Source organism: Ammodytes marinus, assembly GCF_949987685.1.
Source record: "Ammodytes marinus genome assembly, chromosome: 7".
Classification (NCBI taxonomy): domain Eukaryota; kingdom Metazoa; phylum Chordata; class Actinopteri; order Uranoscopiformes; family Ammodytidae; genus Ammodytes; species Ammodytes marinus.
The window spans coordinates 8839227-8854383 of NC_137211.1; the positions used below are offsets into that span (position 1 = coordinate 8839227).

The 15157-nt window shown below is 39.1% G+C and overlaps 1 protein-coding gene across 1 annotated transcript; it reads left to right on the top strand.

The window, feature by feature from the left end:
* The first annotated feature begins 5068 nt into the window (after positions 1-5068).
* LOC307252990 (tumor necrosis factor receptor superfamily member 1A) lies at positions 5069-14807 on the top strand. The gene is made up of 10 exons (XM_080030816.1): positions 5069-5259; positions 5817-5904; positions 6000-6125; positions 6552-6677; positions 7064-7109; positions 7522-7613; positions 7934-8095; positions 9388-9425; positions 9662-9770; positions 13127-14807. The coding sequence occupies exons 1-10, from the start codon at positions 5245-5247 to the stop codon at positions 13501-13503; spliced, it is 1179 nt and encodes a 392-aa protein (XP_079886942.1). The 5' UTR covers positions 5069-5244; the 3' UTR covers positions 13504-14807.
* The last annotated feature ends 350 nt before the right edge of the window (positions 14808-15157 follow it).

The window sequence follows — 15157 nt, forward strand, 5'->3', positions numbered from 1 at the left end:
AAAACACGGATGAAAAATGTTTAAGAAATACCCCCCTTGTATCTGTTTGCTAAAAGAAGTAGAAGAATATTGCTACGGGCCATTAAAAGGGATGGTTGTTGTCCCGATGTGTGACTCTGCCACACAGTCAGCTGTAGGGATGCGTCACGTACATCCCTATGCACGTAAACACGGGCATGATAAAGTTGACTGTTTAGTGCTTGTTTCAGGATACGTGTTTTCAAATGCAAGCCGTGTCTCAGCCTGAATATTTTATTGAGGTAATCAGTTCAGTCCGAGGCTTGTAATGTAATCGCTCGCTATCAGGGGAGGATCTAGAAAATGTTACATGGGGTGGCGAAGGGGGGGCAAGAGGTCTTGGCATGGGGGCATGGGAGGACGGTAGCGGGAATCCCCATATATATTATATTGATCATCATTTCTGATAAAATAAGACATTTGTAGCCTATGTCTTAAGCCTACATAGCTTACCCCATACAACACATTGCTACAACAGAAAACAGGCAATCATTGAAACATGTTATTTTGAGTGACATGACATATCATTCTAGTCTAGTGGAATTTATATGGAAGGAGAATAACAATACAGTAGTTTAGGCTGGGACTGCAGTCAGACCCTCTGCCTACCTTTCACCTGCCTGCTGATCACTACCTGCCTCTGTCCCTCTGTCTGAATATAAAACCTCCTCTTCATCCCTCACATTTATTTCTTCTTTTCCTCCACTTATTTATTCATGTCTTTAACATGTGATAGCCTAATGTAACCTGGTTTAATTTGTGCCGCTCGTTTGCTGTGATATGTGAGAGTTTTTAGTAGGCTATGTTTGGCTATTCAAACAAACATGATCGATCTCCGTAGTAACTCAATGCCTCAGAAACGGCAACTCTCTCTCTCTCTCTCTCTCTCTCTCTCGCTCGCTCTCTCTCTCTCTCTCGAAACGGCGATCCACTGTTAAATTGTATGGATCCGAACATGCAAGTTTTTTTTAAATATTTTTATCAAGCTCTTGCCTGTACTACAATAGGCCTACAAATTAATAAAAGGGCAATATGCTCCTACAAGTCACAAGCGAGTGATTTCCCTTTTGGCCAACGATGAATGGATGTGCTCTTATCGATGAATTAGCTACTTTTACATTGCATTACATTCATTACAAATTTAACTTTAAGTTAAATTGGTGTGTTTAAAATTCACAAGGGTAAACTGACTTCACCTTAAGATGCTCGGAGCAGGTCAGTTACTCTTCGCAGGGCTGCATGGCACAGCAGCGCGCTGAGTCGCTGTGTGTGACAAACTGTGTGATCGCTGATATGCGCATATGATGCAGGGCCGTGGCTAAGTATTTGAGGGGCAGGGCATAAGATTAGATTTAAAATAATTTACTTTTGTTCAATGTATTGTTTGTTTAAATTATTTGAGTGGCTTGTTGACATAGTGGCGGTTTGTTCTTATAAGTACATTTTTGAGAATGCAAAAGTTAGGGGGGCAGCTGGGGGGGCAAGGCTCTTCAGTGGGGGGGCCGCTGCCCCCCCTTGCCCCCCTGTAGAACCGCCCCTGCTCGCTATCATGTCTGTCCCAGCTGGCTACTATTAGCCTAGCTGCTAGCTGCCCTACATGTCTCCTCTCGTATGATAAGTAACTTCCCCAACAACCAACACTGGGTGAGCTTAGCGAATATATGGAAAATAAATTCAGATCTGTGATGCAAATCAAATGAAAGAGAGCCAGAGAAGGCTGCACGCGGCGTAAATACACTCAAAAGTCCCGGAGAGTTGGGGAGAATAAACAACAGAATGAAGCCGGTAGTCTCTGGCCACTGATTGGCCAGACAATAGTCTCTGGCCAATCAGTGGCCGGCCGTCTGCCGACGTCACCTTTTAGCATCGGCTCAGCTCGCTTGGAACCTAGAGCGAGGCGATACCAAAAAAGCAGCCGCTACGTGGTACCAGGTACCATGAAATTGCGGTGGAAAAGCCAAAAATGCGAGTTGAGTCGAGTCGAGTCGAGCTGATACCATGCGGTGGAAAAGCGCCATTCCACAACGCAGAAACAGTGGGATAATTCTACTAATGTTGCTTTGGATTTTTCTCTCCCTCGTGATGACCTACTTTATCCACGTATTACTGGGCAGCGCATGTACGATGAATTTAATAACGATATTTCAGCGCTTTTGGGTTGGATTTATTTTGCTAACAGATCCACAAGGGGTGAAAGTAGCAGGCTACTCGAATCCTGAAATGGCAACGCCACAATGTAGCTAAACTCCTTGAAATAACAGCGCTGCCTTCAAAATGTCACCAAAGTCAATTACGGATTGTTACATGTCTAAAAATGCATGCACGAATAAATAATAAGTGCAGTATTCCAAGAAGAAGGTGTTCCAAAGTATAAACCCCCTTTTCCTCCAATATTGATCTGATACAGGTCATAAGAAATATCGTCACAACATTAAATAGTATAAAAGATATCAAGATGATTAAACTGTATCAGAAATACAGAGTAAAAGAGTAAAAACAATAAAGATATAAGAAAAAGCAGTGATGTCATGTCACCCAGACACATGTCTTTCCCCCACAAAACCTCAACAGTGTTATAGGCTAGTTGAAGCTGAAATTGGGTTCAAAAGTGAAAATCTCAAAGTCACATTTGTGTAACTGCTGATGGTTAAGATAGACCATATATGTGTACTCTCTCATGCGTTGTGTGATTATAGAAGAGGACATGGACCTGCTGTCTATCAGGCCCGGTTCTAGAAAGTTAGATTAGGGTGGGCCTGTAGAAATTTTAGGTGGGCACACTGGGCAGAGAGACCGAAGATGCGAGCGCGCACGGAGCCAAATTTTTTTGCCCTTGTAAGATCTCTGCGTCTGCTTTTTGGCACATTTACTGTGAATTGTGTAGAACACAATATGCAAATAAACTTTGAGTGTTGCTGTGTGGGAGATTTGATTCTTGCATGTTTTTTTTCTCAAATGTTTATGAATAACATATAATATACATTATATACAACATATAATGTATCTTTTTTTTTAAATCGCAGTATTAACTGTAGGCAGCCTGAGCTGATTGAAGAGAAAGCTTTGGGACTGGGCAACCTGGATGGTGGTAGTCCAGAGCTATATACTATACACACTATATAGATACATAGTCTTTCCACTATTGCCTCCGATGTCCAGCTGGGTGAAAATAGTAGCCAGCCGAGGTCACGACCCTGCTAGGGGGGTCCGGGGGTATGCCCCCCGGGAGATTTTTTTTTACCTTTTTTAAGTGAAATGCATGAATCTGGTGCACTTTGAGAGGAAAATTAAGAGGCTAAATCTGAGGAATTTTGTGTGAACAAATAATTTGGAGACACTGGGTCGGATGAATTAGAAGCTATTGAAGAAAGACACATGGATTTTCCATAGAAATATAAATTTGAAATAAAATATTATGCAGGGTCCTCTGGGATGGGCTTGGTGCTCTTTTTCTTTTACGGGACATATTTTTCTGTAATATAATGAATTAATTTAAATGCAGTGAGAGGAACGAAGCAGAATAACTGTTGTCCAGTTATCTTTTTTTCCACAGACGAGGCTGAAATAGGCTATAGACTACAGTATACACAGTGCATGGGCAACTGAGGGCAGCCCCATTTTCAAATATTTTTAAATAAACTCAATACACATTGTGCATGCCATGGACTTGAACGTGACGTGATCAGTTAACCTTGGATTACCTCCCAGATGAACTGATTAAATTATTAAGCTATTAACTATCTACCAAAACATTGTATTCCTTTTATTGTATGATAATTTACATTTACATAATATGATGTTGATATCAAACACACAAACTAAAAAGGCAGTCGGGACCCTAAGCAACCGCTCATTCCGCTTATGCCTCGGGCCGGCTCTGCTGACCAGTGACCACTATAAGCGGGTGGGTAACTTGGAGGCAGGCTGTCCTGCCCACCCAATAATACAATTAGAAGCAATGCATGGTAATGGTATATTCTTTAGTATTAATTAATTGTCTGAATTTTATTTGAGTCTGGACCTCCACCTAAAATAAATAAATAAATTAGATTGGGTGGCCACAGCCCACATTTGGGTGGGCACGACCCACCCTGGCTACCGCCGGCCCTGCTGTCTATTATTCTGGCGATAACAGCGTAAATACAGTAAGCTCTCACAGCCAGCTCTATAGCACTGGACATTCACAAGGGATGGTTAATTAGACTGGTAACAATATGTGGGGCACACCCCTCAAGTCTGGGTTAGTGTTATTATATTAGGACTTGAATTGAAATTATGTCATTAACTTTATTTTAACATATTTTTTTTTAATGTCCAGATGGCTTTTGGGACCCAAATGACCAAATCACTGCTCAACATGTCATGTGAACATTGTCTTCAGTTAATACATCTAATACTAGGCTATATAATTATTCTACTCTCCAGTTATTCACATCATTTCAGTGCCGCTTGAGTTTCAAACAACAACAAACTTGATTTAACATGATCTCAGGCAGCATTTATGGGAAACAAGTGTTAAGAAACCCAGTTGAGATATGAAGACTAAATGACTGATTCATTCATTTATCCTGTTAGACAGTGACATATATAACATCTATTGTGTACAGTGCTTATATATAAGTTATATAATCAATAATAATCTTCATACTATGTTCAAATGCTTTTGACAGACAATTTGTGTTTGAGAAATTAATCAGGGATTCTTCTATATTTGATAAGTCCTCACTTCTGCTTTCTTGCCCACTCCTCTTAGTGTGTGTAAGTTGATCTCAGCCTTATATGTGTATACCTCTATAGCCAACCGCTGTATCCGGGCTCATGGAAGAGTGGCATGTATATGTCATCAGCCCAGGTGTCTGAACCACATTATTATCACAGAGGTTCAGTGGAATCATTGGAAGATCTGACGCTGACGATGACGCTGCAACTACGTGAGCTCTCTGTGTTTCCTGTTTCTCGCACTTCACTTCTCTGAAGAATACTCTAAAGAACTGACATCTCTGACCCACATACACACAAACATGCAAAAGATCGTCCTTTCACACTTTAATTGACTCCACTTTAAAAATCAATCTACAGAGAATGCCTTATCCTGTGGGTGCATTTAGTGGTGCCTTCGTCTGGTGATATATGGGGATAATCGAACTTAATTTTTTTCTCCAATGAGTGAAACTACCACTCATCTAAATTTGGTGGTGAAACCTCCTTATCGTCTGCTCCTCCGACATGGACTATGTCTTGGTAAGTTATCCAATTCAGGTGTCTTATTCTAAAGTGGTTCCAGGTTGGCTGTGATTTAGTACCTATTTTATTGTTACAGGTACTGTCGTCTCAGTATTTATGGTACCATGTCTCTATATTAGCTACGTAAGGTTGGATTCATTTGAAATGCTTACGAACAAAATTCCACTTCATTTTCTAAATTGGACAAATCCCATCTAATTTGTAAGCAATTGTAATGTATTTCTTTTTATCCCCCTCTTTTTTTTCTTTTCCTTTTTTTAAAAAAATTCTCCCTTGATGGTTCAGGTTTATGTATGTACGATGTAGGTAACAATTTGTATGCTGAAAGCTCAATAGAATATTTGGATATAGCCAACAAATTCAATAGCCCAAAGACCTGCTTTATATAAACAGTGTCGGAACATTTAAGATGGCTTAAAGAGTTGCATTGCCCTATGTTTCCACTAGAGCTATCCTATTTTGTGTGATAGCTGTGGTAAAGTGTCAGGCATGCTGGTTTGTGAGCACCTTTCCACACAAGTCCATAGATTATTAAATCTCATCTTCTGCTTCAGGTTTTCCCACTGATACTTGCCTTCCTTTCCACTGGACAGAGTTTCGCTAAGGCAGAACCAACTTTTTGTTATGACATTTGCCCAGCTGGTAAGTTCTAACAAGCATGCATTGGCCCTCGCGTTGCACAGTTACAATGGAATCATCATGTTAACTTATTTCCCTTTCTCCTTCTCTATTCCCAGGATATTATAAATATCCTGGGACTGACTGTGGCGATCGAAGGCACAGATGTGAGAAATGTAAAACTAATACGTTTACAGAAATAGAAAACACGATAAAGAAATGCCTGAAGTGTAACTCTTGCAGCAGTAAGTATCTTATGGTTCATTGTGTTGGATTAAAGTTAAAGAAGTAATACCTTTGATTCAAAGTAAAACATTTTACCAAAATAATAAATTGGATGGACATTTTCGGACTATTTGAATGGAATTCTGATATCATCGGTTGCCTTTATAGCACACCTGTTTTTGTAATTACATTAAACATCATATTGATGAAGTATGAAATGTTAAAAAAGGCAAAAAAAGTAAAGATGACAACATTTTGGTGGAAACAATGCAATGAAATGTTTTAGTCTGAGATGTTGAATCTTCTGCACACTGTAGATCTGAGGTCAGAGAAATGAGCTGTGTGCAAACTGAAGGGATTTGGAAATCGATGAAAATAATCAAATGTTATTGTATGGCATGAAATCCTGTGGCCGCCAGAAACACTGTGTTTTGATTTTTTACCAGATAATGAGGTGGTAAAAAGTCCCTGCTCCTTTACTAGTAACGTGGTATGTGACTGTAAAGAGGGATTCTACTATGAATACACTGAAGGAGAAAAGGAGTGCAGGAAATGCGACTGTAAAAACTGTGGTAAGTGAAGTCAAAGGGAGTTAAAAGTGGAGTCAGTGATTCTAGAGAATGCTTGTTGTCAAAATCATTGAATATCTCCACACGTTCTGCTACCAGTCCTTACTGAGTGCACGCATTTTATGGGGGGTGAACACAGTTTAAGCGCACACAACAGGCCTACAGCTAGCTGATGGTGATTTTGGCAACGAGTGTTCTCCAACATTGCTCACTCCACCTTTAAAGCCCTAGTTTGGTATTTACAGATTCCATATTGATTCATATACTGGCATTGATTATATCAAATTCAGTCATAAATGTTGAATTTCAATATAATAAAAATGCTCTCAAGAGAAATCCTTATGTTTTTTTTAATGTATTCTCATAAACACCCTAATTTTTCTTCCCAGTGCATAATGGTGACTACAACATGAAGTGCCAGGAGATATTCCAAAGGTGGGAGATCAAAAATTATAGAGACAAGTTCATACACTAAACCAATCTTTCAACTGCCTCTTAGCCTCGACTTAAATGGTCTCTGCATTCAAAGGCTTATTATCAGGTCAGTGGGCAGAGTGGTGGAAACTTCTGCCATTCTGTCAGAAATGTCAAGATTCTCTGTGGTTTAACTGAGGCCCTTTACAACCTCTGCCTAGCAGTGTGATCCCTTTCAATGCATCAGAAAGCTAATTTGAGGCTTTTACCATCCTGGTTAGGCAAAGGTGTTTGCCTTTAAATTTTCATAGAAGTGATAAAGGATATAGTTTTAAGATTGGTTGTAACACTGTCCTCTCATATATGGCCACCGATGTTGCCAGATTCCAGTCTTGTCTCAAATAGCCTCTACTTGTTTTTCTCCTTTTTTCAGGGATGTATCCATGAATACGACAGCCACAGCTACAATAACCACTGCTTCAAATGGCACATTGAATCCTGCTGTGTATCGAGTTCCAAAAAACTGTAAGTTTCGAATGTGTACTGTACTTTTACTGTACTTTTACGTACACTTTTAAGTAAAGTGACATAATGGCTCCCTGGCCTGTGGGTTTGCAGTTTTTATGACTCATTCGCCCAAACGTACTGTACACTCACATCAGCAGCTTAATGGCTTTAATGGAGCCTAATTGTTTCCCCTTTTATTGTGGCAAGTGTGGTTGGCTTGAAATTATTCAAGTTATCTGGAGTGCCATTCATGTCGTCATCATCAAAGATTTTCAGAATTTCTGTAAGTCAGAAATGATGAGTGGTGGAATGATGTTGTGTTTTCCTTGTGTCCACAGCGGTGAATCAATTGCTCTATCTTGTGGGGGTGGTTGTGACATTTCTGGTGCTCTTTTGTCTTCTGCTCTTCACCAAGAATCTACTCAGAGACCTTGAGAACTTTCCCTGCTGGAGTGCAAACAAAGACCCGGATTCACCTGTCGAAGACCCCAAACTCAACGGTAACCAGAGGGGGGAAGTACTGCACTTAAATTAGATAAAAAAGTTTGTGCTTGTATGTGTCCTTAGGCCTACTTCACCGGTTTGAATATGAAGGTGTATTGAATTCTGAGATCCTATGTAGTATAAATGTTCTCTTTCTCGTGACATCACAGAAAGAGAAATATAGGGTTAAAAAAAAATATTACTGTGATGTCTTTTACTGTGACATCACAGTAATATTTACAAAGTACGTTTTTTTTAACCCTATATTTCTCTTTCTGTGATGTCACGAGAAAGAGAAATATAGGGTTAAAAAAACACTCTTTCTGCCTTTTCTCAGGCTAGGATGAACCGATTTTAATTTTTTTTGCACATTTATACTACATAGGATCTCAGAATTCAATACACCTTCATATTCAAACCGGTGAAGTAGGCCTTGCAGTTAATGCAGCTAATACCTTGATACCTGACACTTTACTTCATTGTCTTTCAGCAGCACATACAATGCTTCTTTTTTAAATTTAAATTATATTACATTCATTAGACAGCTAAATTCAAGTGACTTTACAGATTCATATTTGACATGTAAAACATTTGATCAGCCTCTGATCATGAATGAGTCTTATATATCACTATATACAACAATATGTAGAAATAGTTCAAACTGAATGCTGCTTAAACTCTAATCATCTGTAATAGTAATCCACCATCCGCAGTAGCTCTGAGTCGAGCAGCTTGATTGGCGGAGTGATACAAAAATGAACGGCTATCTAGCGGCAAACTAAAGCTTTAAAAATATCAGTTACAATTGAAGGGATATATGCCTATGTACCTCGTACAACTCTACTTCTAAAATACTGAACTATCTCTTAAACATCTCCAGGAGTCATTCTACCAGTGCCTACCCATGGGTGCTTTTACTTTTGATACTTTAAATACATTTTGCTGCACATTTGCTTAAGTAACATTTTGAATTCACTATTTTTTTTAAAGTATTTGAGCGAGATTTATAATCAATGTGTGTAGTTTTCCTTTAGATACATGACAGGTGCTGTGACACAGCATACACTGAGACAAAGCCTCTTGTATGATTCCTTATGCAATTACAGTGCATGTTTAAAATGTAACATTAAGAGACATGTATTGGCACATAAATTGTTTCTGGTTATTGAACACAACAAATGTCTTTTTGGAACACTTTTATTGAGTTTGTGTGTGTGTGTGTGTGTGTGTTTGTTCATAAAAAGTGCCTTCTTGGCTGAATGTGGGCAAGCAGGAAGCTTACTGATATTATCTGCTTTCCTCCTAACAGAACGAGGCAGTCATCAAGGCAGCAGCCCGACCACACAGGTTCGTGCTCAGTTTCATGCATTTTGTATTCTGTCAAGATAGATATCTACAGTAGATTGGAGCAGTGCTGTGGGTGGGCAGTCAGAGAAACCCTTTGGGGAAAAAACATACTGACAAACACATTAAGGTCAATAAAAGCAAATGTGAACTGTGTGATTGCAAGTGATGTTTAAGATGCTTAAGATAATAACTGCAACAAAGGTTTTCACCCCTACTTTCCTGTTTGTCCTCCTAAGACATTTACAATATCTGAGGAAACTCCGATGATGACTCTCAGTCCAGCCACACCAGAACACCCCACATGGGCCAACCTCAGTCCTCTGCAGCCTCACACCGAACACAGAGGTAAGATGTAGTGTTTGGTGCCTGGCTGCAATACACAGCCTCTGAGGAAGCTAATGAATGGGAACTATTCATCTATTTATTATCAAAATGAACAAGGTAGAACTCAGATATGTAACATTGCACTGTTCTGCATTATAATGTGAAGTCAAACGACATCTCATGATAGCATTAACGATACTGCTGTTGCTACAATGGCTAATGCAACCAATACCAATGTAAATAGAGTCATGGGATACAAATAGAGAAGGAAACAATGTATCAAAGGCAGCCCAGAGGTGTCATGATCTATAATGAAATTGTCACCCTGTAAGCAGAGCAGTTTCAGTACTGTTGTGAGAAGCAAAGCCAGACTCATATTGTCAAAGAGGAAGTGTGCTCTCATTAAAGCAAGCACGTAGCCTACTTTCTCTGCAACTGTAAAAATAAATAAATAAAATTGTCTAAAATAATCATCGGGTTCAGTGTTCAGGCATGTTTATGAAACAGAATTATTTAGGTGGCCTGGATTTGCATGAGAATAAAACAGAGAAACTGGTCATTGAAAAGACAAACAACCTCAAACAAAGGTGCGCAATGTAAACGGGTCAGGGGGAGAGATGACCTAAAAATATGTCATCACTAAAAGTAAAGAAAAAAGAAAGAAAGTAAAGACATGGCTTCATGGAGGATAAGATAATGAACAACCTCAAGAAGCTTAAAGAAGGGTCAAAATAATTTGTTTGTGAGAATAATACATTTAAAGGCCTGGGGCCATATCGAACCCTAATTAGTCACTTGAGGGTTAACACATTTTTTTATACTGTAAGTATTTGTATGAAGTTGCTGTTGTCGCCGTCTCAACTGCACAAACTCTCAAACAAACCTCTGATGCATGATTTTGATGAAAACTTTATTATGATAACATAAATCTCAAAAACTTGCCTTGCCGAAGATCCAAACTTCGAAATCATTGCTTTTTTTTCAAAAAGGATTATTATTTATTTATATATACAATAAATAAGCATAGCATGAAGCAAAATACATTCTGAATAACATGAGCATGTTTGTGGTACACATTAGATGGTAAGCATCACCACTCCAGAGTAAGCTACTTGATGTTGGCAGTTTATATTTTTAAATTGACAAAAGGTCAAGAGGTCAAGACTTGCATGCAGATCTTGAGCTTGTCTAGTTTTCTGGTCAAAATGTAGCATCATAGTCATTATGCCAAATGTCATGTGAAGCAGAAGAGGTGGAAAATGCATAATGTTGGCACTTTCCCCCATCTGATAACTGTTGTGGTGTATTATCTGAAGCTGCTGTGTTGTCCCGCTCAGAGTGACGGCCTTTTTGACGTCGGCTCGTTCAGCATACTATGTATCACTGATCAGCCACGTGGCCTGTGGTGTGGAGGTGGAAACTGGGAAACAGGATGCCTTCGCTTTTTCACTTCAGTCAGCAATTCAACATTAAGGGAAATGGCAAATCAGATAGTGAGTAACTGCCTCTCAACTGTGAACAATTTGCATCCGTGTGCATCGTGTTTGAACATGATGATGACGAAACCGCAGAGATTTTCCACTGCTTTTTAATATTCATTTATTCATCTGTTATTATTATTATTATTATTATTGTTATTTTGTTATTGTTCACATTTTTGCTTGCAAATTCTCTGAGTCCATAAAACTTGACTGGTCTCTAGTCTTTCAACATCATTACAATAGCCCAATGCTTCACTCTTGAAATAGCACTTCAAGTTGTCTTGTGCTGTCAGGCCATCTTCCCGAAATGCTTTTTACAAAAAACAATCTCCTGTCTTGAAGCTTCTAGGAAGACCCTAAATACAACTGCATTTCCTGTCATTACTCATGTCATGTTGTTGTGTCTGGCATTTGTGGCTGAGCTGAAAACTCCCTTGTGGTTTCAGTGCTGTGTGCATTGTGGTGAAAAAGATATTCTCTATTGCTTTTTATAAAGTTGAGAATGACAGTTGTGTGCTTTGCTTTTCATGTGTACTTGATATTGGGGGAATTTTATAATGTGGACAAATCACAACATAACTTCATACTAATACCTTAGTGTTGTTGAGTGTCCTGTGGGTTGTGTTGTTCTGTATCATAATGATGAGTGACTTGACTCTATAGCTTAGATATTTTACAGTAGATTTTATATTGTTTTTATGAGTCATAAAGTGTTTCTATTCATACACATTTATACAATATTAAATCTATATTCCCTCAATACAAATCCCATGGAAAGACCCAAACCAACATAATGTTAGTCCCTCTCTTAAACGAACCCATCCCCTTAGTTCCACCTGAATATGTAAACCTTAAAAAACTATAGAAAAATATAAAGCTTTATTCTAATTTGAAGTAGTTTCCTACAACAGTTTGGAGCTCATATCAGGAGGACGTGGTGTGATGTGAATGAATAAGTGAACAGTGACTCACAAACAAACATGTCATTCAGTGTAACAGTGTGTGTGGCTTTCTTTCATGTATTTTTAAATAACATTGGAGCTCTATGGCGACAGAAGAAGAAGCCATACACAAACAATAGTTGTTCAGTATGATTAGTTCATTTTTCCATTGATTTGTTGACAATAAAATAGTTTATTCTTGTTGTGAACCATAACCAATTCAATTCTGAATATAGTAAGAACATGGCTGATTTCCTAATATGGTCTGCTCAAATGCCTCTGTGCACTTCCGGTGTCTTGATGACCTTTCGTTTAGCTTGAATATTGGTTTACATTAAGCAGGATGGAGTTGTACATTGAATTACCAAGGGAAAAGTCTTGAGACATTTGAAAATCACTACAATTTTTTATTTTTATGTGGCAAAGTAGTAGCACATTGGCCTGACGCAAAACTTTTGCTGCCAACACACTTTCTATTGCAGAGCTTTGGGTCTTGCACATCCGTTGTCCACTGAGACACTTAACAATCTATTTGTAACTAGTTCTAGTAGTTACTAGTTACTAGTTCAGATCCACTGTTATCAGACCATTTCTGTAGATCTCCTTCAAAGTCAGTTTTACAGAACCAGTCTTGGTCTTCTAGTTTTTCTGTCTCACTCCACAGACACTCACCCAATAGTATATAAACATTGACTTTTTGTTCATTGTCTTCTTTTTGGTAAATTATTTTCTTCATACTTTTAGACTTTCTATAAAACTTTAATCTGCTTTTATTTTGCATTTGTGAAGTGTTTCTGCAGATGTTTTAATCTTAATGTTATAGGTGGGCACCTCTTACAAGCCGTCAGGGGGTTTCTTTTGTCCCACCTGTGCATTTTGTGGGTACTGTATATGTTTATTTTGCACAAATAAATAAATTAATAATACAAAATGATCTGTGATTCTCTTCTTCCAGCTCCCAGACAAGATGAGCGCTGGCCCGCCATCGTCCTCTACGCCATTATCAAGGAGGTGCCCCTGCGGAGGTGGAAAGAGTTCTTGCGTTTGCTCTCGGTGGCCGACCATCAGCTGGAGCGGGTGGAGATGGAAGCCGGTTTGGCTCAGGGCTCCATAGAGATGCAGTACCAGATGCTGAGGCTGTGGAGCCAGTGCTCGTCTGCCAGCCTGGATGATGTCTTTTCTGCCTTGCGCTACATGGATTTATGCGGCTGTTCCCAGCTGCTGCAGGAAAGCCTGGAGAAGCTGCAGTGGAGGCCTGAACTGAAGCAAGGTGCCACAGCCTGCACAAATGACACATACCAGGCTTTCAAGGGGGCAATGCAGGATACCTGAAGCTGCACCTGCTGGGGACACAAGTAGCACACTTTCATACAATGAGATGAGACATGTGAGCTCCAGCATTGGGCGCAAGTAGGCTAAAAACTTAAAGTTCCTCAAAATGACATTACAAACCGTGACTCCTACACGGTAGTAGTCAAACCACAGACAACAAGAAGGATTTAACAGAAGACACATACTGAGTAATGAAGACACATTTTACAACCTGGCTTTAATGGCATTACAGAGCACTGTGAAGATCCTGATAGGCCCAACTACAATTTGAGTAATTCCTCTTTTCCTACTTCTTCTTATATCATCAATGCATTCGAGACAAGTGTACAAGTATTTATTTAGTGTTTGTTGCGGTTTTACCTCCAAATTGACAATTCAGAATGTACATACAGAAAAGAATGGATTTGCTGCAGTGCATACTCAGATGAGGAACTGGAGCTTGGATTATTAATGAGGCTTCCTCAAATGCAACAACAACAGTAGTTGCATTTTTAAGGACATCATGGCATTTCTACGCACAGGCAAAACTCTCCCTCGATTACCTATACTGTCACCTATACTGTCACTCACAACACACCCTTTAACCACACCACTTAACCTCCAGCTTGTCGTGTGGGGTAAAGACCATGAGTGTTACAGTGCTGTGGTTTTACAGAACAATGCTGAAATGTGTGTTAGTGTATGACTGTGTGTAAAGAAGTAAGTGCTTAGAAAGGGAAAGTCCCTTCTTTAAATTCTAAAGAAAATGTGTGCTTGGCTTTTTGTTAGTTAAGCCTAGATCTTTTTAAGCATTTAACTAGACAGTTCAGTTTGATTAATCAAACTGTGTGAATCTTTCAGTGTACATCTATGATGTTTTAGCAGCACTGCTGCATGTCCTTTTACAATGTTGGACAACTCCTTTCATCTCATGAAAGTCTGTTAAGGAAACACCGCCACGGTTTCTTGTTACAGAACCTCGCAAGAGAAGAAAAGTGAAATCCCCCAGGACGTCAGATTTTCAGTTTCCTGCAAATGAAAGGTGTCAATATGAAGTGGGCTGGGTTTGTTCCTTAACACGTATATTCCATCAAAACTGATGGTTATCAGGTTGAAGTTTCTCACTTTGAGATTTTTTTGTGTGTCAGTTCAGTTACTGATAGTTGGACTTTCCAATTATTGGAGTTTATTAATGAATGTTTTATTGTGAATCTAGGTCTGTGGTTTTTGGCTTAGCGCCTTGAGACGTGTGTCCGTTTGTGTGTGTATATACTGTATACTTTTTTAATTTTATGAAACTAATGGATGCTTGAATATTATTTTTATAGGCTACAAAACTCAGTGAGTGGATTATTATATGGAAACCGGTGGGGTTAAGAATGGTATCCTAATGGTAAATTGATGGTTACATTAAACAGCCTCAAGTCGTCAAGTGTCATCTTACAGTATCATTAATAAAATGATTTGCCACAAGGTGGGAGTATTTGCTTAGTATTTGAACAGCAGCAGCTGGTGTTCAGAAAATGGGACTGTAGGCCTACAAAGAAAATGTAGTCAGGGTGAGGAGCTTTTATTCTTGAGGTGGATTAGACCAATCTCAGGAAGTGCACATTCTTCTTCAGCACAAAGAACAGCTGTCCTACATGATCCTTGATCCATATTCCCTGATAGAAGC